Source organism: Podarcis melisellensis (genome assembly GCF_964234715.1).
Source record: "Podarcis melisellensis genome assembly, chromosome: 3".
Classification (NCBI taxonomy): domain Eukaryota; kingdom Metazoa; phylum Chordata; class Lepidosauria; order Squamata; family Lacertidae; genus Podarcis; species Podarcis melisellensis.
Window position 1 is genome coordinate 85,551,845 of NC_138530.1, and position 27,294 is coordinate 85,579,138.

The window sequence follows — 27,294 nt, forward strand, 5'->3', positions numbered from 1 at the left end:
GCCACAAACCCGGAAGTGAGTGTTCCAGTTTGTGAACGTTCTTTGGAACCCGAACGTCCGAAGGGGCTTCCGCAGCTTCTGATTGGCTGCAGGAGTTTCCTGCAGCCAATCAGAAGCCACGCTTTGGTTTCTGAACATTTTGGAAGTCGAATGGACTTCTGGAATAGATTCTTTCGAGGTACCACTGTATAGTGAAGGTGCCTGCCTAATGTTAATAGGCAAATAGTTTCAAAGCATAGATGCTGCAACCCGGCGTAGGTTCAAACCATCTGAAGGTCACTTGTCTGCACCCAAGCAAAAGTGCACACCTTCTTTATACAGAAAACAACATATGTCACACTGCCCAGTACTTTCCATTGCCCCCTTTGCCCAGTTAAGGGCACAGTTGGCACATACCCAAACATTACTGAGTTTTCTTTCTGGACTCTGAGCCCAGCATCCGAAGACCCAAGAGAAAGGTAGCATTAAAGCAAGTCAATTAGCTTAAATCTCCACAGCAAGGAGATGGCTGCACTAGGCTGCAACACACTTACCTGGGGGTAAGTTTTCCTGAACTGAATAGGGCTTACTTCTGAACAATCATGTGCAGATTAGCACTGTCAATGCGGATTGAGAATGCCAACAATGTTTTCATAGGTTCCACAAAAGCACAATATTTTATACAGCTATTCCACGTTGTGTTTATTTAAACTGCTATCCTAACTTTTCTTTGTCCTGTTTTCTTTGTGTTAATGAATGTGCTCTTTGTGTTCATATCTATTATGTTTTTCTCAGTATGATTTTCATTAATACCTCGGCACTGTGTTATCTCACTACAAATATTAATTTCGAAAGGCCTAAGAAAGAATCCCTGTAATCTGTTTATAATAGCTGAAATTTGCAGCTTTTGCTCATCCTGCAGAGTATTTTAATCTTTCAGGTATATTTCAAGAATATTCCCCCCCCCCCATTTGAAAATTGTTTCCAAACAAATTAAACATGTAAGAAATCCAGAATCTATAGAGGAATCATGGTTTCCTTATAAAGAGTCATCTTTGGCATCTGAATCCAATGGTCAAAAGGAATGTATACTTTCCCCTTCAGTAACACACTTGGAGGCAGCTACTCATTTGTTACTCATTTCCCTCCCAATTATTTTTCTTGATTTTCCAAATAATTACAAATCATTGTCAAATTAATTCAATTTTCCATACAATTTTCAAAACTGGCTTCCCACTCTCCTTTTAAGATATTTCAAAGCTGAACGAACTCCAGTTGCTGCTTCTATTTTCAATTAATCTCTAGTTAACACTCCGCCCCCCAGTATTTACCAGTATTATTGTTCATTATTACATCCCTGCAGACAGCAGAAAATCAAGTTAACCTTAATTTCTATCATGGGTAGGCAAGCTAAGGCCCGGGGGCTGGATGAGGCCCAATCGCCTTCTAAATCTGGTCTGCGGATGGTCTGGGAATCAGCGTGTTTTTACATGAGTGGAATGTGTCCTTTTATTTAAAATGCATCTCTGGATTATTTGTGGGGCCTGCCTGGTGTTTTCACATGAGTAGAATGTGTGCTTTTATTTAAAATGCATCTTTGGATTATTTGTGGGGCATAAGAATTCGTTCATTATTTCCCCCCCCCAAATATAGTCCTGCCCCCCACAAGGTCTGAGGGACAGTGGACCGGCCCCATGCTGAAAAAGTTTGCTAACCCCTGTTATACACGTATCCAGTAACAGCAAGTGTGGTTATTACTCTATCTTCACTTTAAACATTTCCTTGATTTTTAATGAGTTCTGGTTTTCATTTATTTCTTTTATATATAATGGTTTTTTATATTATTATTTTTTTAAAAAGCAGTTTGCAGGGTTGCCAAAAGGCCACCATGAAAACTAAAACAAAAAACACCCTAGTACTAAAAAGTCTGGGCCAATTAAATGGTCTTCACTTGCACCAAAGAGATAACAAAATTGGCACCAGGAAAGCTTCCTCAGAAGGCTTGTTCCAAAGAGAGGAAGCCACCACCAAAAAGGCCCTGTCTCATATCTTATGACTGCGGTGTAGCAGGAATGTGTCACGCTGCCATGGAGTGAAGGTCTGAAATGTCAAGAGTGCTTAGAATATTGTAGTGGGGAGAGCAGGGGTGAAATTGCCACCCAGCCATGAAGCTCACTGAGTGAGCCTGCGCCTTGCCACTATCTCTTAGTCTAACTCACTTTGTGGGGTTGATCTTGTGCACCATCCTAACCTCTTTGAAGGGGAAAATATTTATTTAAGGAAAATTAACATTTTTAAACAAACTGAAATATCTCCCCATAATAACTTTCATTTCTCTCTCTCCAAGAGAGGACCTTATGTACCTGTACATTCAGGATTGTAACACTCCCTGCTTTCAGCCCATGGGCCTCTGCACTCTGAGCCTCCATGAGCAGCTGCCGTGCATTGCCGACTCCTCTGCTGTGTGCCATTGGAACAGGTCACCGAGCACTGACTCCAAGCGCTCCACTCTTGCCATTGTCCATCAACTATTGCAATACACACAAAACAGAGATAAAATCCAGATTACCTTTACCAGCAAGGGTACCATGACAGTTTCTTGTTTGTTTAGTGCAGGTTATTAATCTTATGGGTTACAAAATCCTGCTTTATCCTGGAAAATATAATTCAAGTAAATAATTAGGAGTACACAGAAATGAGGAGTACACAGTCTTCGGCCGGGGGGGGGGGCGGGTATTGATGTGCCCATGGTAAAAGGTAAAGGTAAAGGGACCCCTGACCATTAGGTCCAGTCGTGACCGACTCTGGGATTGTAGCGCTCATCTCGCTTTACTGGCCGAGGGAGCCGGTGTACAGCTTCCAGGTCATGTGGCCAGCATGACTAAGCCGCTTCTGGCAAACCAGAGCAGTGTACGGAAACGCTGTTTACCTTCCTGTAGGAGCAGTACCTATTTATCTACTTGCACTTAGACGTGCTTTCGAACTGCTAGGTTGGCAGGAGCAGGGACTGAGCAACAGGAGCTCACCCCGTCACAGGGATTCAAACCGCCGACCTTCTGATTGGCAAGCCCTAGGCTCTGTGGTTTAACCCACAGCGTCACCTGTGTCCCTATGTGCCCATGGAGAGGGCTGCTAAAGGGAACCCCTCCTCTCTTCAACCTATACATAGCTTTCAGCACGCCAACCATTATACAAAAGGCTGTGCAGGGGTTACCTGATAGCCCAGGTGCTGGGAAGAAGAGGGAGATGAATATTCTGACCTTCTCTTCTATATAATGGGCGCACTTGAGGTGATGTGTGCACGTGTGTCAAGAGAGGGGTAAATGTGGTCACTGAGTTCTATTTTGACCTTCTCAAGTGTAGCAGAACGTCAGACTAGGCCGCACACAGTACCTCCACTATTCACTGCTTGGCTTGGACACTACTCTCTGTATCCCCTAAGGATGAAAGTGTCCCCCCCTTGATTTAGTCACCCTCGCTGGTGATGGCCAGCTACTCCCTACCATTCCACCTCACCAGTCATATCTCCCACACTAACTGGAGCCTTAAAAAGCAAATCTGATTCTCTAGGCACAGCATTTATTGTATGATTAACCAATCTGCACCATGATGGAAGCCATAACCAGCACATTCATCCAGATGGGCCTCAAGCCCGAGTACAAGGCAGAACCATGGTTTTACTCCTGCTCCATTGTACTGCTTGATCCCCATCACAGCAGACTAGATGAAAAACCATCCTAAGGTGCCTATGTACAGTCAAGTGGCATTGTTTCACACACTCAGGCTTGATTTGTGACAAGATTGCCTGTCGCTGACTTAGAGTCTTGCTGATGCTACCCTGGGCACTAGTACTTGAAGCCTTCTACATGCTGATGCAGCATGATCATGCACAGATTTGGCAGGGTGATACAAATGTTGAAGCATGGCAACCTAAGGACCCTGTGAGAAGTCTCAGAGTCTAGCTATCCGTTTAGTCAAGTACTTTGTTTTTAAAAAGGAGTCAGCCATGGTAGGTGAGGAGAGATGGATGGCTGTATTATACTGGTCAAGAGTAAGAGAAGAGACTATTTTAGGTGAAACAGTGCAAAACACAGTGTCACATTAGGCTGTATTTTGTTTTACTACACTTCTAAGAAAGTAGCACGGACATTGACGAAACAACATACTCCCTTGTAATATGTTTTAACACAACAATTCTGATCACGTTTAGTAGGGACTAAGCCGTATTAGACATAGACTTGCTTTCAAGTAAGCATGCATAGGATTGTGTTGAGTGACATGGATTTTAAGAAATTTGTCACTTAGATGATAAGGAGGAAAAAGATTACTCAATGCATCTGATGGCGAGAAGAAAGAAGGACAACATTTCAAGAGCAGAATAAAACAAATGTGAATCGTTGGCAACAATATAAAACTCTGAACTTACACAAAGATTAACATCATTTTGTACATCTTTCATTTCATCTACGGTTTAGGAGACATACAAAAATGTTGCACGGACAGATGTTTGGATAACAGGAAAAGCTTTTTACATAGGACTGGGTATGCTAGCAAGGGGATTGCAGGAGACACATAACATTCAGACAGTTGCATGATACATATCTAACTTATATTATCATCCTTGGAAGCATGTGTGTATGTATCCTGAAAATAGCACCATGTGCTAAGATCTGTTTCAATGTGGATATATATGTTTCCTCAGAAAGTCTTACAAAGTCTCGGAATATAACAGATGATTATGAAGGATTAGTAGCATCTTGGTTGAGTAGGAAACTGGAGAAGCATCTCAAAATATGGCTACCCACCAAATCTGCTTATTTTGTGACCTCATCTAAAGATGTCCTACAGAACTTAATTGCACTGCAGGTGGCTGGATCTCTCCCAACTCTACAATTCTATGAACTTAAATTTAATTTCTTCCTATTTCGATTCTACGGCACTATGATATTGCAGGGAAGAGGCAGGCCAAACAATGATTACAGAGTATGACATGTTTATGAAACACAATTAGGTATTGTGAAATTGGTTGAAATGAATGGTTAGCAGGCTACCCAAGATTCCTTAGCTACTGGTGCCCATGAACCAGTAGTCTTTACACTTGACTTTTGCCTCCATCTACTAAACTTGCTAAGTAACTCTGATGGTACTCTATCATTTAATATTGCTCTAAATCGTGGGCATTGTTGCTGCCATAGCTAAGCATATCTTAACTACTTTTTCCTTTTCCTTTCAGTAGCAATTTGGGAGAAAGAAAATCATTGGAGTAACAGAATTTGAACACAAGAAATGTTCAGTTTAGTCCCAACAGTAGGTGTCATGCAGCTCGTAACATGTTTATGCAGTTATGCTTCTTACTCAGGTGTAGTCATGGAGTAGCTGTCAAAGATTTCACTTAAAGTATCACATAGTTATCACCTGGGCATTATACTGGCAGTCCAAAGTTTTGAGTGGTATTGCTTCGACCCTGGTAACAGTGCCCCAAAATGCTGAATATTTCAAACAAATGGACCAACATGCAGTACAAAGCAGACATTTATAGAATTTATCAATGGGTACTATGTACTGGACAATATCAGAAAGATGAGTTTTAAGATGCACCTTATAACAGTTGAATTCCCACATTCTTACTAATTAACCCACTGCTGTCTTCTGTAACTTGTTGCAAACACCCTCAAGCATCTCAGCATATAAACGTGTGGCATCTAGAGAATGAAATGAGGTCCTTTTTTCATTCAGCTGCATTTTTGTTCTGTGAACCACCCTGTGCATCACAAAGTTCCATAGCATGATCAGAGCTCTGTTCCTTGTTCTCTGGGTCCCACTCAGGGCTCTTGAGACATCATTTGACTATTAGATGCACATATATCCAATGCATGTTTCATATATTTTATCTCTAGTGGCCAGGATTCAAAGAACTAGTTAATGTAAGCCCAATACCATATTCAATGTTGGTATTTCTTTCCCGTGAGCTGTGGACTCCTGTGCCATGTCACCAAGGTAGGATTAAGATATTTAGGGGCCCCAACCACTTAAAAGATTATGGTGCCCTCAATACGTAATTTAAAATAAAAACAATACTAATACATAAAATGAAATAAAGTTTTATTTTTCATTCAAATTCTTTATTAAAAATATTTCCCTTTTTGTGCCCCTGCTTTGCTTAGTCAGTCTATTGGGTAACCCAGCACTGCATTCTACGTACTGTTTAAAAAATTCCCCTTCATGTCAAAATGGCTTGCTATGTGGCCATCCTTCTCTTTAAGAACAACAGGCCTGAAGACCCCTTCACAAAATGACTTGTATGGTTCTGTGGATCCCACCTTCTACCTCCAGGTTAAGGGATAAGAAACAGAGCACACTAAAGCACCAGCTCTAAGGATGGAGTGAGAATGCAAACAAAGCATGCTTGACTTTGCAAGCACTCCTGCTTGAAATGTCACAAGCAGAACTGAGACCCATGTTTCCGCTTTGTTGAACCCCAGCCAGCAACTAGTCCCTCTTCCAAGACCCTAAAGTGAAAGCTAGTGAAGGCCTCTTAATAAAGAAGGTCCAGGTGGGCTTCCTCTCCAGCAGCAAGAGTGCCTTTTCCCACCGGAGAATCATGGACTAGACTATAAGCTGTATGATTCCTAGAAGGATATGACTCTCTGCTCATCATTTCCAGCCAATGGTGGCATGTGGGGCCTCTTTTCCTTGGAGCTATTCCTTCTCTACAATGAGGGGTTTCATTTGTTTTGGGGGGAAGGCGACTGAGAAGCATTCAGCAAAAGGCTGGCTGGCATTTGCAGCCATCAAGCTGCACACTCAGAGAACACCTTGGAGGACTTCCAAGCATTCAACTTTGATGTCCAAGGTGCACAGATGTTTTCTAGGGAAAACACGAGTTTACTTTCCTCTTTCTAACTAGCCCTGTTAGGGTCCCCATAATGCTATAGGAATGCATCCTTCTTGTAGAGTTTAAGCTCAAGCTGCACAAAACGACAATGGAGACCACAAAGGTACTACACTGGAAAAACAAACAAACCTTGTAAGTAGCAAACAGTTATTCTATATATGCTCACCAGGGCAAAGAGCAATATTGCAAGGCTTATGCTGTGTTTCAGGTCCATCACATGATCTTCCCCCATACTGGGGAGGTATACATGACCTTGTTCTAGTTCTTTGGCCTCGACCACATGTGAATGAGCACAAACTCCAAGGTGACCATTCCTCCCATACTCCATGTACTGTAATAAAGCAAAGAGGCTTTAACAAGAAAATAACATGAGTAGCCAAGTGGGTTAAAAACAAGCATAGTAAAACTGTAACTTGAATAACTTGGCCAGCATCCGAAGGAAGAAAACAACAACAACAGTATTTCCACCATTCACAAATATAAGTTAATCCAAGTTTAGAGCATTGCAGCATTAGTGATCAGCAAGCTAGGCTTATGATTGCAACCTTTCATTTAATCATAATCATAATAGGTCAGTAGGACTTATAGATTGCAGATATGGCTAGAACCACAGCCTTCAGCCCAAGACATATGTTGCTCTTGTGTGTGTTGTCCGCTCCATTCATTTCACTGGACAGCTGGTCTACATGTGCAAAGGAAATGTAGACAGAGATCTGTTTCTTCCACAGAATGAATGGGATACCATTAATGTTTAGAGAGCTTTGGAGATGCAGTGGAATGTCTTGGACCTGAAGTAAACCACTGGAGTAGGGTATATGTGTTGTTCAATAACAACACATTGTAACAAAGGGGCCAGTTTTTATGTCATGTGTATTTAGTTATCATGTGACAAATACAAAACAAATTGATTACCATCAGGTAAATGGATAGACATGATCCAGTAAATGATCACTTATACCCAACAATCACTCAACTTCTTATGCAGATTGTTTACTATACACAGGACGAAACTGATCAGGGCTCAGTTTTGACTAGGAAAATTCTGGGCAGCAAATGATTCAAAAAAATATATGTGAAACAGTGGAATTTCCATGTAAGGTTTTTCGTAAGAGTTCAAAGCATGAACCACTGACATAATTTGATTTAGTTCAGATAGAGTTGCACTTTTCTGCACTTTGTAACAAGAATTTCACCCATTTATCAGTCTTAAATAAATTAAAAAATAAGCATTGCTTTAGTCACTTTCCTAAATTAGGATGAAACATAAACATTAAACTTCATTTGCTTCTATTTGTATACATTCACATGCAGATAGCATCTCTATTAAATCAATGGGGACAACCAAGAGACATTAAGCACACCTAAGTTTCTGAAATCAACAGGCCAGATTCAACTAAACGATTGTGCTGGCAGGCACCAGCATAGCAATTCCTCCTAGCATAATGAGACCTTCCTTCCTCTCCTCCCCCTGCATGCCCCCCATTGGCTTTGAGGGAGGTCAGGAGAACTCCCAGACGAGCATTAGGAAGGATTGCTGTGCCTGTGCTAACAGAAAGATTATAACAGCATGATGTTGAATTCCTTTCTATAGCTGTGTGCAGGCAAACACACACACAAGCACAGTTTCAATGGGACATTATGACTCAGTTCTCATTCAGGTGATAAATCTGCATATGGATTATGTTCCTTCCAACTGCAGAGGAGAGCTCAGAAATCTATACCCCTGTATCCATCTACAAGGAAAAGTAGGTGCCAGGGATAAGGGTGCCAGCCTAGTTGTCTCTCCTTGACATGACATTTTTCTAGGTGCAGTGATATACAGTATTCACAAAATCATGTGAGCTGCCACCACCTGCAGTTTATTTTATAAAGTCCAGGCTGAGTTTTAGCACCTCAGTGAGAACTAAGCCTAAGTATGCCTACAGTACTTTGGATTGTGTCCAATGAAGAAGATACTCATAAACACCCTTTTCCTTTTTGTTTACCTCTTTCCACCCATATCTATCTATTTTAAAATGGAACAGGCACACCAATAATAGCAGGTTATTTGCAAACGCTGTCAAAGCCTAAGACATGAAGAGGCTAAATTCCTTTATAAATTATTTCATCTTCAGTAAAATATTAATGAACGAAATGCCTAGAGCAAGTTTTGCTTGTCTGCTATCAATGGGGCTTTGTATGTATGTAGTTTTTTTTTCAGAGGAAGCATCACAAGTGGGGTGAGGAGTTAGCCCTGTTCAAGTAAAGGGGAAGGATGTCATGTCAACATGTGGAGAAATGCCAGGACTATGCCTGCCTACCCTGGAACCACCTGGCATACACACATTTGTTATAATATATAACTGATATATTTCTAGTAGAGTCTAATTCATATAATCATGATAATGAGCAATTTTTGAATGCTATTCTCTCCATTGGCATCCACCAATGACACATTATATCCAAAATGTGTAGCAGACGTCAACCAGGGATCCATGCAGGTTTAATATTTTTATCTTTTCCTTGATGACATGACCAGAACTTCTGGTTATCAAGTACTGAATCAGATACCAAGTGGCTTAAATTATCTCCATTATTATGCCTTGAACTACGTTCAGATATGAAAACTCCTGTTTATCAAAATATGTTTGCATTTATCAAAGCATGTTGACAATTGCCAATTCCAAGAAGGGTTCCACCAGCTCTATCAAGGATCACATCCTCCTGATGTAAAACAGTATAGGCTTGCCTTTTCTACCCACTGCACCCACAAATGCTGGTCCAACCCTTCTGCAATTATATCTGAAGGGTGCAGCTGAAACAAGGTGTGTGAATTTTTTGTTAAAATGGAATCCAAATTCTATGCAAAGGAAATAAGCATTTTGTGTCCTGTTATACATAAATGGAAGCGGTGTAAAGTTAAAACTCTGACTTAGTCATCTTGAATGTTTTGCCAATGATTGCAGTATGAAGATTGGGATAAAAGTATCTGGCACAGATAAAAGATAAGTGAACAGGGACAAGAAAGTGATGGAGATAAAAAAATAAAAGAAAAATGTGTGAGGAATAAAAATAGCATTTTTCTATTATTGTGAAGTCCCCAACTTCCTCTTGTTTTCTGGCTGGATAATTGCTTTTTATATATATTTAAATTTTCATCCACAAATAGCAGCACTTAAAAATGAAAACTGAAGTTCTTAGGATTCATCTTCCCCTCTTCAGTTTTCTGATTCAGTGAAATATCTGTAGACATATGGAACACATCCCTAAGTAATACCATCAGCTATGGATAGTCATTCTCATGAAAGCTAATTGCTTACTTAGATAATATATTCTACTTTAACTAGTGCCTTTCACTTTGGGATAGAAATTTATGCTCAGCTTCAGGCATGTTTTCTTTTGGAAGGCGATAATTAAGAAATCAGGAGCCAGTGTTGGGAACATATTGCCCTCCCTGTCCCACCACAATGATCAAGTTCCTTCACTCACTTAACCATAAGTAACTCAAACCAAAGTTCCTGTTTAACCAGGATTTCAGTGCAACATTATGCAAAAGTTAAGGTCAATCCTCACCCTGGTTAGCATTAACTGTGGTGAAGCTCGATGTCAACACTTCCTCTAACATGGTAAGGGAGAAGGGATAATTGCCTTTAGAGAGTGGAGGAGATGAGATGATAGGGTTCCCATATTTAGAAGAGCAAAAAAGGGACACATTTGCCAATGTCTGCATTAAACTATGGATCACTATGGCGACTCTCATTTTACATACCCATGAAAAAGTGGACGTGTTCTGAAAAAAAGAGGACATATGGCAACCCAGTGTGACTTCTCATTTCTTAGCCATGGTCAGGTTTGAGTCAGTGCTATATCTGCATTAGCCCTATTTTTCTCCCCTCATGAGCAAATCTAGCCATTCTCATATGCTGTGTGAGAGCCGGGCAGAAAAGTTGTGGGTATGTCTAGAGAATGAGCCTCTGGATTCCTTGAGACTTCTTCCTGAGGAAAGAAATGCTAGCAGACATTACTATTTGATGTTACCAGAGTTAATATCACAAAGAATTCACTAGTATCCTCTACTGCTTTTAGGGTGTGTGATCCACTACACACTCCATTGAACTCAATGATGCTATTTTTTTAATATGAGGCTATACTGTTAAAGTGGAAATGTAGTAATGATAAGACTACTGATCACTGCAAACCCCTGATTGTACATGTGGATGTTTTAGGGTGGGGGAGATGGGATAGTTTAAAGAAACCAAAACAGAGGTGCAACCTATAAGGCTATGTTCACATGAAAACTTGTTCCATTTACATGACTTTCCCCTAATTGTTAAGTTCTTCATTATACTTGACCTTTCACATGATGTAAAAGCCTATTTTGGAACTATAGGGGAATATAGGGTTTGGAGTTTGCTTCCATGTTATTTGCTTTCAGGTAAAAAAAATAAAATTCGTTTGTAAATAATATGGAAAGGAATGTTAAGCCTGTGCTGTATTCTACTAAAGTTCCACTGTGCTCCACTATAGTTCCAGAAATGGCTTTTCTGTTGTGTGAAAGCTCAAATATTATATGGAAACTAACAGTTAGGTAAACTTTCTCAAAATGGAACAAACTGCATTGTGAATGCAGCCTAAATTGCCTGAAACCAAATCCACAAATGGGGGTTAACAGGCAACATCTTCCCCTCATCCCACTGAATTCTCTGTTGTCATAACATCTGGCAAAAGGCTTCACACAACTTGCTTGCCTCCAGAATTTGGAGGTGGAAAAGACCATTTTGACTTGGCTCAATTCAAAGCAGAGGCGAGGCAAGAACCTTTCGTTGCCCAGCCGTCTTTTTCATGTTCAATTACCTCAGCTTCGGATTAATGTTGTGGTCATGTAAACCGATAAGGTAATGCAAAATATTACAGGGCTATTACCCCCAAGAGTGATAGCAGAGGCTTTTGCTTTAAAAAGCTGGAACTCGAAAATATGCTCTCAAAGCTGGTTGCCAGTTCCAAAAGCATGAATACACCACAAAGTTTTAAGAGATGACTAATAATCGCAGTCATTTGTCCTAAATTAAAGTCCCAGTGAGTTGGTCACAATCTTTAAAGAGTTAGCGTTTCAAGTGCTTAGCATTAAAACAGTTCAATAACATCCACAATTTCATTGATTGGCTGCTAACACTACCTGGACAGAGGGCAGTGTTATTGCAAACCCTTGATTCTCTTAAAGGGCCGCTGCAGTGTGTCCCGTAAGGTGATACACAAGTTCTGGTTCGCACCTGCGACCCTTGACCACAAGTAACTGAACATGTACTCCACTGGGCCCACTCTTCCACACCAGATTCACCTGTATCCAAGACAATAAACAAACATGAATACAGCAATGAGTATTAATATAGATTTGTAGTAAAATAATAATAATAATAATGGCATGCAAGCATCATTTAGAAAATAATAATGATACTTTATATTTAAAAGAAAAGATTCACTAAAATAAAGCACCTATGGAAAAATATGCAGCAGAGTCGAAAATAAACACTTGAAAAAGAAAAGAGTCATGTAAAAACATGGCATTAAAAACAAAGAAACTGGGATCTGTTTTACTGGCATTCACCATTTTAGTCCGCTGCCTTTCATTGTTCTAGAAATTGCACTGCTCTCTGGACCCTACACCAACAGAGAAATCTATTTTAGATGACAGAAGAACAAATGAATGCACATGAATTATAATTATCACATCAAAATGAAAGTGGAGGGATGACAGCAAAAAAAACCCCAACCACCCTCCATTTTTTAAATAAAAAAACTTGAAGGTTGTAACGTGCTTTTCTTTTTTAATCTATCATTTCTTTTTCTGCTGGAAAAAGCTCCAAAAGTTTAAAGTATGAAACTTCTTCACCCTAGTTTGTGCTTTCTAAATAAAGAATGGCTTCTTCTTCTTACAGTTACACAAAGCACTAGATAAACACTGGGAAGAACAAGTTCGATTTTTCTTATTGCCTCTGTTACAAAAATACTGATTTCCCACATTCCAAATTAATTAAGGGGGAACAAATTAAAACTTAATCCGGACAAAACAGAGGTGCTCTTGGTCAGGGAATAGGGATTCAGGCTGTGCTGGATGGGCTAACACAGATACAGGCTGACAGTTTAGGTGTGCTCCTGGACTCAACCCTGAGCATGGATGCTCAGGTATCTGCATTTGTACAGTTGAAGCTAGTGCATCAGCTGCACCTAGTCCTTGAGATGTCTGATTTGGCTGCAGCGGCACACATCTTAGTTGCATCCCATTTGGATTACTGTAACGCACTCTACATGGTGCTGCTTTTGAAATGTGCTCCGAAACTTAAAATGACTCAAAGAGCTGCAGCCAGATTGCTGACCATTTGGTTACAGGGAACATAAGACTTGTTTGCTTTAATAGATTTTATGTATGTATATAGTTTTCCTTTGGTGTTTTTTTTTAAATGGTTGCTGGGTTTTTCCTATGTATTTAGTAGTTCTCATTTTTATATGTAAGCCGCCTTGAGTCCTGGCAGGGAAAAAGGTAGGGGATAAATAAGCAAATAATAATAATAGTAATAACAACAATAATATTCTCACTTCCTCTGTGAAATGGAAGGCCTTGAGCGCATTTACTTAACCCACCCTATATACATAAAGTATATGAAAGTGATATTTGTCTTGCAGCCCTAATAATACTGACTAAAGTTTGGATCCAGAGGAAATCAGTCATGTTTAGTTAGCTAGTTGCCTAACACAAAACATTCTGTAGGTGACTTACGATCAAGATTAAAGCATTAAGATTTTATTTAAGCCATCAATTGAAATCAATGGAGCACTTAAAAATAATAATTAGAATAGGTCATGACAAATTATCCATTACAGACTTCTCCCATTTATTTCAATGGGACTAAAGCATGGCTAACTTCCTCTGGATTCAATACTCTGGGACCTGTTTAAAACATGGTAAAGATCTTGCTGCAGTAACAGTCTTGTATACTCCTAAGTAAGGCTTTTAAATTTTATTTAATTTCCTACATGCCTGACATTTGCTTTTGCTTTTGTCAAGGTTGCTTAAAGGAAAGGCCAAAATGGAACCCATAGTCAAAGCTGTGCTCAATTTGTTCCTCATTATGTAAATTAAATCTATACACTGAATGCAAATGATCATTTATCCCACAATGACCTACTGACAGTGTACTAGCGTTAAAATCTAAATATTCAGTAATAATAGTGTTTTCTTATTCTTAATAGTACTTCCTTATTATTGAAATTTTCATTATTATTGAAATTGACAATAGTATCTTTTAGAGTGGTGAATGGCACTATTTAGTGGGAATAAATTCCAATGAAAATCCTCATTATGACATATTTTACATGGTTGTTTTTGTATATATTTTTTCAAAATTATATATGGATGTTTTATGATGGCCTATATTTGTAATGCCTAATAAAGGTTTGGCAAAGTAAGTAAGTAAGAAATTTTCATTTTCAGTGTTGTGTGGGTCTCTGTGATTTGATAATCAAAAGACAGAACACAGGTATTATGACTGGGTATTGCATTTTTTGATTATAGGCAGTGAGAAGCACTGCTGAGCAGGTTGTCTGAAATGCAGAGGAGGACAAATGTTCAAGGCAAGCTTCACCTAACCTCAATTTCTTCCTCATAAGTAGGGATGGGAGAACCTGTCAATTTTGGTTTCTCCCAGTTCTACATTGAAGTTCAGCTTCTGCATCAGTTTAAAAAAGCATAATGAAAATTCATCAGCAAACTTCTCCTAATGAACACATATGTATGGAATTTTGCCTGACATACATGTTTTTGCAAAGCATTTTACACCAATATAATGTGCTTTTATGTTATTTTCACTATTTTTATGCACAGTTTTGGTATATCTTATACATATGCATTAGTTGGCTGGAGAACTGCATTGCAAAATTCAGACAAGTGTGAATTTTGAAGAATGGCTGCATTTTGGTTACTCATTGTTTAGGAAATTGTGAAGTGCGCCTATAAATGCAAACTGAATCAAATCTCTTTCTCTTTCCCTATCACAAGTATCAAATGCCTTGGACCTTTGACCTCCTTTGCATCTGATTACCCTACGGACAAATCTAAATGTAGTAATTTATCTCAAATTTCTATATGCACATTTAAGCTGCAAACAAGTGAATATTTATGTAACTAATTCCAACACAGGCTGTGACCATTTTACGTGTCTCTGACTGATATCCGATCAAACACACACTCGTCACTGCTGACCTGGAAGTGGCCTGAAAATGGGGGCAGAATGGGGTGGGCATATGCACGCTCCACCGATGTGCATGGGGTTCAATTTTTTCTATAGACTGAACCACTGCCTATGCTTCATGTCGACTGAAATGAATGGGAGATGATGTTGTTTTAAATACCTTTTCCTTGCTTTGCTCCATTCCCTCAACTCTACACAATCTTGCCAGACAAGTGCCTCGTCTTGCTACAATGGTTCCTTGAGAGTCTGGGAACAACATGCAAATGAAACTCCAACACGAACAAGGATTTTGAATTCTCTTTGCTTCCTTTGAAAGAGGATGGGAAAATCTGCTTGCAGGCATGTAGGTGTGGGCCAGAGACCTCTGAATTGACATTTAATGCCTTGTACTAAATTAGGATACAAGGGATGTTTTACGTAGCAGTATGGTTTTACTTTCTCATGGGCTCGGTCCTTAAAGCAATGTTACTTTCCCTCAAAGCACTAAGGGTGATTTGAGCCATAAATAAATATTAAAAATTAATTTTAAAAGGGTTGCAAAAGCATGAGTTATTGACTGGAGCAGCTCATGAATCCATTTAACACTTACCTGCATTATAATTCTGCAATCCATTATGCCTAAAGAGAGGACAATCTGGAGGAATGCACAACTTGTGGTTGGAAAGGAACAGACAGTCATGCTGCAGTCTTGTGCTGTTAGGACCAATGACCACGATGCCCTGCTTGCAATAAGCTGTGTGCTTGCTGTGATATATGATAACCGTCTCCTTCCTTCACCATGCACTCAGCTGCCTAGTTTAGTCATGATTCGGCAACGTATCTCCCACCCACCTCCATCCTGCTGATCATACTTTGAAAGAGAAATAAGATGCATGGAGATGCAAGACGATGACAGTTTTACAATAAGCCAAAATTAATCCACATCTCTGCAGGAGCAGAGATCATGTCATCTTGTCTTTAGATATGCTTATACAGATTTGTTTCACTGCTTATATACAGATCTCCTCATCCTACAAAGGTTTCCCTGCGCCTTTTAATGAAAGGGGGCAAATGATGCATGTACAAAACTAGCTCTCCATGTTCTAGTGAAGTGAAGGGGACAGTCTGCAAGGGCAAAAGTTCTGTGTGAGCATCAGAGTGATAAATGAGCACATGAATGCAGCATAATTTCACCCCGAAATGTTTGGACATGTTGTATTGCCTGCTATCAGACACACACAATCTGCCACTCCCTAGCACACACACATTCCAACCCCCCCCCCCAATTTTTAGTAATTTATTTGTTTATTTTTTTTGCAGGGGGCAAGGACGAGTTCAAGGAGAGAACAAATCCATTATTCTGAACAATTTCGACCATTTTGCAGAAATAATTGTATGGCATGCCACGCAACCAGGATTTTATTTCTAGACTCCTTTTTTTATTAATTTGTCTTTACATAAAAATAAAATAAACCAGGAATAATCTTGAGTCACAGAAACAAATGAATTCCACATCCAAAAGTCATTTTTTTATCAGGCTTATTAATTTCTGAATGCGTAAAGGTAAATCTATGATGCATGTTAGAAGATCCTAATGATTCTACTGAAGGAGATACAACATTAATTTAACCAAGAGAAAAGAAAAGCCGCACAGTGAACCACATACGCAATGATCAGTACCAAAAAGGAAAAGGAAAGGAAACCAGGATGGAAAAAAAAGTAAGAGATGGATATTAGTAACTATGTTGAAAAAAGCGCACAGTATTTTGTAAAATAAATTATTCTGCAGTATGCAAGCTACAGAATGGCCCAGTTTACATATAACACTTAACCAAACTATGGCTTGGTAAGAACGAGCAAAATTGTGAGTACCCAGAGCAAAAATTTTGGCCACTTCACTCCTCCCCTGGTCCTGTTGCTGCTGCACTACCAATAGGTAAGCCATGGTTTGGCTTAGCATTACATGAAGCCTCAAGGGTTGTCTTCCCCAAGACATCAAAAGTGGTAAACCAAGAGGAAACCTTGGTTACATCTCATTGTTTGGGAGAGGAGCTACACAAACCATTAGTTTGGAGTTATATGCAGCACTGATCCAAAACATAGTTTAGTGCCAGGTAGCACTGCAATATGAGGATCAAGGAAGATGTGAAGTGCCTGTGATTTTTGCTCTGGATATTCACACACTTGTTTGTTCTCAGCAAGCCATAGTTTGGCTTAGCATGGCATGCAAACTGGACCACTGTTTCCTCGGTATTATGCAAGCGTTTTCAAGTGAGGATTTGCCTCATAATCATCACCTCTTCATATTTTTACAATGGATAGAGGGTACTGTTTTCTAAGGACCAAAGTAAGTGCACTGAAGTATATGCTAAAGCAAAACTGCATATATATCTATATATATAAGAGGAGCTACAGCAGACTATGGCACAGTTCTATGGTAATTCTTTGGGACTAAGAAGCAGACTAAAAGCGCATGGGTCAGAAGAAGCTGATATAATAAACCTGCTGGAATTGTCAATAAAGTCCAGTGCTGCTGGAAGAGATATGTGACTAAATATCTTTTGGAATTCTATGTATAATTTACAGCTGTACATGGGCCACTGATTAAACCAAAGTTAAATCCTCTTATGCCCCTTGATTTCCTCTGAAGATTTTAAAGCGCACCCTTAGCTTAAAACCAGTGGGACTTAACAGAGCTTAACTTTGACTGAACCATACATATATTTTCTAGGCATTATAACTGGGTTTCAAGGTATGATCCAGAGAGCCCCCTTATGTATGCCTCTTTTGAGAGTGATTTATATCAGATGTTTGTGGTGCCGTATCAGGTCACAGCCTCTTGTTTCCATGTTCAGTTAACATCCTTACACACACACACACACACACACACACACACACACACACGTAAAACATGGGAGCTGTTTCAAGGTGATATGTTACCTCATTGCATGGGCACGTGTGAATAGTACAAAACCACTTATGTGGAGCTGATCACATGGGTCTTTCCCATGGAATCAGTACACTGTGAGAGAGCATGTCAATTCCATGGGGAAATATGCAAATAGTCAGCCCAGCCACACTATTCACAGTCATGCCCCCGCAGCGTAGCATTCTACCATATTGAAGCAGCTCCCCTTAAAGGTGAAGTTTTCCAGATAGTGATCTTCATGATAAGAGTCTTTTGCTTAATTTTGCTAGAGTGTTTTGAGTGTTCCTACTCTGGAAGTATAGTGGCGTGCTATACCTATACTTTGAAAAATCAGGATGCACCATAATGGAATCATAGGTAATTTACTAATGTGGGTCTATAAGCAATATGGTGGGGGGAAATGTGGGTGAGGGGATTGGTGGGTTCATGCTTAATATCTTGTACAGAACAAGACATTTCAGGAAACACAGTGTGCCATTTAGCACAATCAATGGATGGTAAGTTCAGAAACTGTGCTATTTGGGTGATAACTATAAGGTATCACTTGATAACTTGAACTTGTGCAACTTCTATAATCAGTCACCCCACAAGGGACCGCTGATTACATCAATTACCCAGCAACGGATATCAAGGGTGGGAGGAGATATGATTATCATATGACCTACCACACAATAGCTAGAGCTTAGAAGCTTATAAGGCGTCACCTACTCCTTAGATACAATGAAGGCCTCCATATTAAGATGTTAGATTTTGCTAAATCTTACAAAACACTGTCGTAACAGGTACAATCTATTCCTTGATTGCATTCTGAATACAATTTACTCCATCACACATACACTTATTTCATGGAATTACATGGAATAAGTGGTTGGGCGTTTGTGGCCTAATGATAAAGAAGCATGTGTACTAATAGCTGTAATTTACCCCTGAATAATCCCACTACAGTGTGGAGTAAGTGGTTTAATGGCACCAAGCTTGCTGAAACAACACTGGTCTTTTCTTTTTCAGTGTAGCTTCTATGAGTAAATAATTTCATTTAGCGACCAATGTGCATAACTTTTTATTTGCATTGATGTATTTGGCCAGGTTCATTTGCTAGTTTTCAAGTGCTTTAACTGGTTTAGCAAACTTTCTGGCATCTGATCCAGATATAGCCATGTGCAAATATGTATGCACAGCCTAAGACAATGACTGGGATCCCCTTCTGAGATGCAATGCACTAGTACACTTTGAAGTACCAATGAGAGCTGCACTCAATGCCTAACACTCACTCATCTGGGAATAAGGTAGTGGAACTTTTTGTTCCACCCATTCATATTTACTTCGGAGTAAGCATATACAGGTTTGTACGGTAAGTGCAGGTTTTTATTTTCAAGTCAACAGAATTGGATAATCAGGGCCTTGTTAAAGGACCATTACAAAGAACATCTTATAAGTTTAACACTGAGGTTCTTTTATTTTCCTTTAGTATATTACTTCTGGTTTTCTGATTTCCCATTGAGTAACTATCCAGTCACTTTGAGGAGGAATCAAGGGAATGAGCCAACTCTGCTCCCACCCAGGAGAAGTGCAAACAAGTCTCATGGCTCCATATATCAGTACCTCTTTATTATTATTGTGCATGCTAATTGGCACCTTGTGTGGGGAGAGGAAAGGCACTCCCAGGGGCACAGATATGGCCCCGAGACTACTCTGTGAGTATCTAGGCATCTTATTTATGAAACAGGCATATGTGTCCTTAATAGGGGCTACACTTAATTTCCTTCTAAGAAGCTGTGTTGTTGTCTTGTGTGCTTTTCCTTAAATGTTTACATTCAATATCATTATTATATTAAAAAGATATTGCTTTATATTTAAAGGAGGACAAATTTAACAGTATTCACATTTGACACTGTTTGTTTATAAACAATCTGTCTAATTTTCGGCTACTTTATTTATGGACTTTAACTGGTGGCAAAAATAAAAATAAGAAGAAATGGCTTAAAAAAAGTATCAGCTTAGAAAACTGACAAATATGCAGCAAAAGATTATGGAGACATGCAGTGGCTTTTCTAAAATTAAACACAGTAAGTAGAAAAAATGTAACTAATGTATTACCAGTTTGTGCCATAAATTTAGCAGCATCAGCTTGTTCCTGAGGGACCCTTTTCTCATGAACAGATCGAGGTCGCTGACTTTTAATTGTATGATCTCCCATCATTCCAAATTCTAAAGACAGAATAAAGGTTTATGAAAGCTTGTGTGCAGACATTTCTCAAAAATTTACATACTATCTCATGCAATATGTTTGTCAAAAAATAACAAAAATAATAAAAAAACCACCTGGAGAGGGCACTGGTAAAACTTCAGACCATGGCAATTAACATCAACTTAGTTTGCTAGGCTAGATAAAAAATTATAATTAGGCTTAATTCTGTGTCTGGAGAGAGTTTTAAACCAGAGGCTTGTTTAAATAGGAAATAGAAACATATCAGTATTTTGACACATACTAAAAATCAGTTGCAGGACAAAAATCAGTTATTTAGACTGGAGACATTTTACTCAGAATATTTTAAATCAGTGCAAACCACACCAGAGAACTACCACCACTGAGTTAAGTGTTGTTGTTCTATGACAGAAGCTAGTGTTTCCTGTGGAGATCAATACCTTCCCTGCTCATCATTCAGTCTGATGGACTGGTAAGCATATCTTCATGAGAACAGAGACAATGTCACATAATGAAGTGGCCCATAAAATGCTCAGTGATAAGTTGGATGCAATGGCAGCTGTGTCTGTTACTTTCATTGCTTCAGAAAACTCTCATAGTTATTAACAAAGCGTGTGGAAGGCCCAAGGCTTTTTCCCCCTGCTGTTGATTCTAAAACAGCTCTCTCTTTGATTTTAATAGGGGAAAATCTATGTTAAAAACTCCCATGTGGGAATCGTGAGATGCTGCTTGAAATAAAACCCAGCTCTGCTGATAATTTTCTTCACTGCCTTTGGCAAATCACTTAACCTCTAACAGCTTGAGCCTAAGATTTGCGATGCCTGTACATAAATGCTTATGACTGGGTGCCTGGACACCTACAGCCATGCAACATCACAGTGTGTTTATATCAGTAACAGAGGCAGGTAAGCCATCACAATAAGCACCAGGGCGCCAAATTCAAGATGTACAGATGAGTTCCCTACAGCACACACAAGTAGGCCTCAATCACACTCATGGTGGGAAGTGCCTCAGGAGTGAGCAGGGCCACTGTGTTGGCTGAGATCACTGTAGCAGACATCATTAGTCCTTAATAATGTGAAATCCCACATTGCAACAGCCCCTTTTCCAAGCTCCTTCCCAGTGCTATTTTTCTAGAAAAGGAGGTGCCAGAATTTACTGTTCTCATGGAACAGCAATGAGGCCCACCTGAGATATGCCAGAACTGAGTTCCGGCAAGTTCTGGCTGAAAGAAAGCCCTGCTCCTTTCTATGAGCCATTTTGTATATATGACAACCTCCATGCAAATGCATCGGAAGAGAGTGAGAGCTGAGTGGTCACTATTGGGCTCACAGTCAGGTTCCATTTGCCTGTGTATTGATGGATGAAATCTGGAGTCTCAATCTGAAAGTTATATGCAAGGCAAAGATAGTTTGAATAAAGGCTGCAGTGGTCAAATTGTGGTGGTTGTGCATATAACTCACACTTTGCTGTGCCAGTGCTCGCAAATGACACCCTTCTGTGAGCGGGGGGCTTGCTATAAACCCAGTGACAGGTCCCACACTCCTAAGAAATTTTGAGTTCTCTCTCTTAATACTTGAAAGGTTTTCATTTTTCCAAAATGGTACAAGTCTCTAAATATTCATGGTTCAATTTTATTTTTTATTTAAAAAGTAATAATTATCCACGCTAAGAATAGCTGCACATTTTGCATCTTACAGCGAATATTTTTAAAACCTTATTAATAAAATAAATTTGTGAATTTTCTGATACATTTTACATGAATTCTAAAAATGCCTACGGAATTCAATGTTTAATATTCAACCCGTTCCTCCCCCCAGTGCTAAATCTAATCTTAATTTTACTCAATGGTTTGCATTTCCTGGTGCAGAAACAATATTTTTTAAAATTATGATCATTACTACTAGTAGTAGCATTACTACAATTATTACAAAGTCCACTGGGAGTTACAGTTAAAAGTTGGAATTAAACAGATACTGTAACTACAGGGTTAAATATATATATACGTTCCAATTAATAAAAAAAGTGTGACACTTCTACCCATTTGAGGCCCATCAGCTTGTGCGGGATCCAGGCTACTGAGGGGCCCCTGAGAATGATGGTCTCAGTGTTTCCCTGCTCTGTGGGTGGCATGCATCTTTCTCCTTATCACCACCCCTGTTGTCACTGCTTCCTTTCTTGCCTATCCCTCTGTGCCTGATCCCCTTCACTTTGGATGGAAGACAAGGTTATTTCTCCTCATTTTCCTCACCTTTTTAAAGTTCTTGTTTAGATATGCTGAACAAACCCCAAAGATAGTAGATCTTCTAACATCACAGCCCATACAGGTCCTACTGAGTTAAATGGAACTTACTATCTCATACGTGTTCATAGGATTGCAAATTCAAGATATTAGGTGATTATCTAGCTTGATTGCACTGGACAGTATGAATAATAGAACTAATAGGAGGTTCAGATCTTCAGGGGTGGACATTGGCAATGTGGCACCCTGTGCAAGGCCAAAATTTGATGCCCCTACCCAGCCCTCATACTGCCTTCCCAAATCATAGAATCAGAGAATCATAGAATCATAGAGTTGGAAGAGACCACAAGGGCCATTGAGTCCAACCCCCTGCCAAGCAGGAAATCAGGGTAAGTGAGGCTCTAGGCTTTGGGGAGGAGGTGTGAGAATTCTGGCAGGGTCCTAGAGCCCTCCCATCTCCTTCTCAAAGCTGGGTAAGCACTAATAAGACTTTGGAAAGGAGAGAGGAGGACTCAAGGACCCCATCAGAGACCTTACACCTTACAAGAGTTTACTAGGCTTTTGGAAGGAGGCAGAAAGATGCCCCCTCAGCTCTGTGCTCTGTGCATGGAAATTGGTTGTGTTGCCCAAAAACCACCTCTGAGGACTTGGTCACACAGGGGCCAGAGAGCAAGGCAGAACTCAACCCAATATGGCTTCTAAATGGTGACAAATGTCTTCATGTCATGGGATAGCAGCTGAGTAGGATTACAGTTTGGTACCCAGCAATGTAGTGCTACCAATGATATGGAAAAATGTGTGCACACCTGAGGGGAGATTATTTACCCAAACAATGAACTGTATTTTTCGCCCTATAGGACGCACTTTTTCTCCTCCAAAAATGAAGGGGAAATGTGTGTGCGTCCTATGGGGCGAATGCAGGCTTTCGCTGAAGCCTGGAGAGCGAGAGGGGTTGATGCGCACCGACCCCTCTCGCTCTCCAGGCTTCAGGAGAGCCCCACTGCCAGCCCCACAAGCTCGGGGGACAGCGGAAGAGGCACGGCGCGCCTTTCCCGCTGTCCCCCGACTTGGTTAGAAGGCTGGTGGTGGGAGAAGCCTGCTCCTCCCCGTCGCCAGCCCTGCAAACTCGGGGGATGGCGGGAGAGGCGCAGCGCGCCTTTCTCGCTGTCCCCTGACTTTGTTTGAAGGCTGGCTGCGGGAGAAGCCTGCTTCTCCCCGCCACCAGCCCCACAAGCTCGGGGGACAGCTTCCCACCCCAGCCCTGTGCTTGGGGGAGGGAGTAATTTCCCCCCTTTATTCCCCCCCCAAAAAACTAGGTGCGTCCTATGGGCCGGTGCGCCTTATGGGGCGAAAAATACGGTATATAGCAACAAGAAATGCCCTGTGCTTACAGAATTTCATAATAGACCAAACACAATGACTTAATCCATATTTGATCTCCAGTGACTTTATAGGTAAGGCAGTGGGCATACAATCACAGTCTAAAGATGCATTGAGGTGTAATGCCTACATTGTAATATGCGTGTGTTGGAGAGAAGGCATGCAACCATAGGGCTCCTCCTGGACTTTAATGCACCATTAAAAAAAAAATGTAAACAGTAACAGTGAATGCCAGGCTGCTGAATCTCCAGTCTGTAGGTAAGGATTCACTGGGCTGTTTGGGGCTGATTGAAAATGCAGCTCAAAACATCTGTAGGGCACTAGGTTGATGAAAACTGCTTAAGGAACACAGCTTTGTAGCGCTATGCTGTAGTGCTGAAGATAAAAGTTCAAAGGTTCCCCTATTGGTACAACATCACGATGAAACTAAATGGGCTGGCCCACTAATGTGCTCTATGGTGTACCCTTCCAGAGCTACTTGACATTTTGTACTACTAGTTACATATGACTGGAGCTGGATCATGGCCAACAGGTTTAGCACTGAGGTGCCGTATACAAAATATATCAAATTTCCCCAAAAGCACATTGAAAATGGCACAAGGGTTGAGGGACGAAGAAGAATGGGGATTCCCCATGGATGTATCTATGTACTTCTCTGGATTGTGGATAAGTTTCAGGGCTCTGCGTCACTCCTGGTTTCAGCCAAAACACTGCTGTGCTGTGATACACCTAATTGGTGTGATTGCCAGGGGTGGGGTGGGAAGATAAAAACCTGTATAAAAATTATTGCTGCCTCCTTGATATGGGTGCCCATACCAGCACATATGAAAATTTCCCAAGCCAAAATGCAAAATTGCCTGTCTGGAGAGATCTGCAAATAATCAGTATGAAGAGCTGTATTAGACGATTAATGCTGAAACCAGCAAAGGTGCTTTGCTTCTATAGATAAGCTTCATTTTAAGACCCAGGAAGCTTGACACTTTTTAATGCATTATTCCTTTTTTCCATATTTCCTAGCAGTTCTGTCACACCAAGTGAAACAGCACAGAGCGTTCAGCATCATTTGCTTTTACTTCACGTTGTTTTTCTAAATTTCCTCTCAATAGGTGTTTTAGTCACACCCACAACTGGCTGGTGTGTGTGTGTGTGTGTGCATATATGTGTATATATATATATATATATATATATATATATATATATATATATATATAATTTCATCACTAGATGGCAGGATGGGCCTTAATTTTAAGCTGCAGATCGCTGCAGTAAAAATGAGAATCTGCTTTTTCTTTCTGTTTTTCCTCCTTCCATATTCTGCTCCAGCAAATAAATAAATAAATAAACAAATAAATAAATAAATAAAAATCAGTAGGATATTCTCCTGAGTACAGCTTGAGTGAAAACCCCCCAAACCCAAATTATTAATATGAAGGATGAAGAAAACAGGGCAATTTTGATAGTCGCTTTGATTCACCCTGTGCTTTGCTAAACTAACTGTACTGAAAGGATAAACATGTCCAAGCAGGTCACTGTTCACTCCTGCTTCTGAATACATTCCAATTAAAAAGGAACTCTCAGGTTATGTATTCCCACATGTAATTCTCCCTGGGGAATTCCTCAGTATGATAGAAAAATACTAAAAAAAGAGGAAAACATATTCCAACCACCCTTCAACAGCTGTTGAAGAGTATCTGCTGGGTTATCCCAACGGCCAGGAATAATGCTACAGAGAGGCGGGGGTGGTGGGTGGGTTATATTTTCTGTGGGTGGAATCAATGTTGCACTAAAGCAAAGCGGTCCCTCAGGCAAACATTTCGGCTTACCAGATGGAACGAAACCCCTATCTTCCCCCTGTGTGCTATACCTGGAGTTCTCCCCAATTGTCAATTTTGGCTGCAAGAGTGTATATGCAGGGGGAGGACTGGGTGGTGGTGGTGGTGGTGGTCATTATTCAGGATTTCTACTCATTAGTTCAATCCCACCCTGTGAGTGTGAAATGATAGCCAAAATGTCCTCCCAGTTCAAATCTCAGTGCAGTGAGATTTGAATAGACAGCCTTAGACGTGCCCTTGGCCTGGTACACGCAAACTGCTAAGCCATAGTTAGCATTCTAAGACTCCATACCAGGGGCCAGCAAACTTTTTCAGCAGGGGGCCAGTCCATTGTCCCTCAGACCTTGTGGGGGCCAGACTATATTTGGGGGGGGGGGGAATGAATGAATTCCTATGTCCCACAAATAACCCAGAGATGCATTTTAAATAAAAGGACATGTTCTACTCACACCAGGCAGGCCCCACAAATAACCCAGAGATGCATTTTAAATAAAAGGACACATTCTACTAATGTAAAAACATGCCAGATTTAGAAGGCGATTGGGCCAGATCCTTCCCCCAGACCTTAGTTTGCCTACCCATGCTCCATACCCTCCAACATGCTGCCAATTAAAATTGGGGTGCTCATTATTTATGATTTTGCTTAGTCACAACCTGAAGGGATGAGGAAAGACAGAGCTTCTCCACCCCCCAATGTAACAAGAACTTAAACACTCTGCATTGCGCTGTTATTATTAAGTCAGGTTGGAGCGTGTTGAGGGGAGGGGAAGGGAGGCAGAAAACATTCCCCCATGCAGGCTAGAGGTAGAGGATCCAAGAGCAACATCTGACAGAAGGTACATGTGGGGAAGGAGTGGGGGGAACTTATTACTTCCCTACACCAAACCTATGAGAGCAAGAGAATGGGGGAATGATGACAGAGCAGGACCCCCTCCCTACAAATGAAAACAAAACCACAACAGGAGGTGTTGGTCAGGAAGGACTGAATCTGACTGTCTTTCTGGAGCAGCACTAGGATTCCTGCCACAACTCTCCTCTCCCTTCTTGACACCTCAGTGCTTTCCACCTAAGCCACTGCAGCATGCAACAAGGGTGGAGAGATGGAAACACATTCAATGAGGGTACAGAGATAGCTTGGACTGCAAAGCAACCCCCAGGATTCAGAGGCACCCGCCCACCCACAATTCAGCATTCCCCAGGCTTCTATCGTTCCCACCCAGACCTGTGTGACCAAAAGCTGAGCCACCGATTCCTCCACTCACAATGAAGAACCACGTAGAAACCAAACGCCCACACTTAAACTGGAGGTGGTAGAGGGAAAGAAAACAACACCCAGCCCTTCCTGCAATTCTCACTCAGCACCAAACACAGCCCCATCCACCACTTCGGTCTGATGATCTTGACAACAGATGCAGCCAAGAAAGCACTGTCAAGGAGCTCACACACTCCAGAGGGAAGGGAAGGCAGTTTCTGACTTGACTTGTCTATAAGCAAGCTTTGCCTGGCTTGCCACAGTTGCTACTATCACCTCAGGGTGGGAGCACGTGTGAGTGTATGCGCATGCACATACACCCCTGGTCCCTTCTTTCCCTTCACCCCTCCCATGTCTGCTCTGCCTGCTCATCCA

General features: G+C 40.7%; 1 protein-coding gene across 4 annotated transcripts in view; it reads right to left on the reverse strand.

The window, feature by feature from the left end:
* ADGRB3 (adhesion G protein-coupled receptor B3) overlaps positions 1 to 27,294 on the reverse strand; it is a 452,998-nt gene that overhangs the window by 275,296 nt on the left and 150,408 nt on the right. For 3 of the 4 annotated variants that reach the window (XM_081905943.1, XM_081905942.1, XM_081905945.1), the window contains exons 3-6: positions 20,105 to 20,215; positions 12,030 to 12,191; positions 7,041 to 7,205; positions 2,343 to 2,507 (exon numbers count right to left, since the gene is read on the reverse strand). In XM_081905943.1, the coding sequence (XP_081762069.1) occupies positions 2,343 to 2,507; positions 7,041 to 7,205; positions 12,030 to 12,191; positions 20,105 to 20,215 (603 nt within the window). The remainder of the gene's footprint in view (positions 1 to 2,342; positions 2,508 to 7,040; positions 7,206 to 12,029; positions 12,192 to 20,104; positions 20,216 to 27,294) is intronic. The other variant, XM_081905944.1, reaches the window with a different exon arrangement.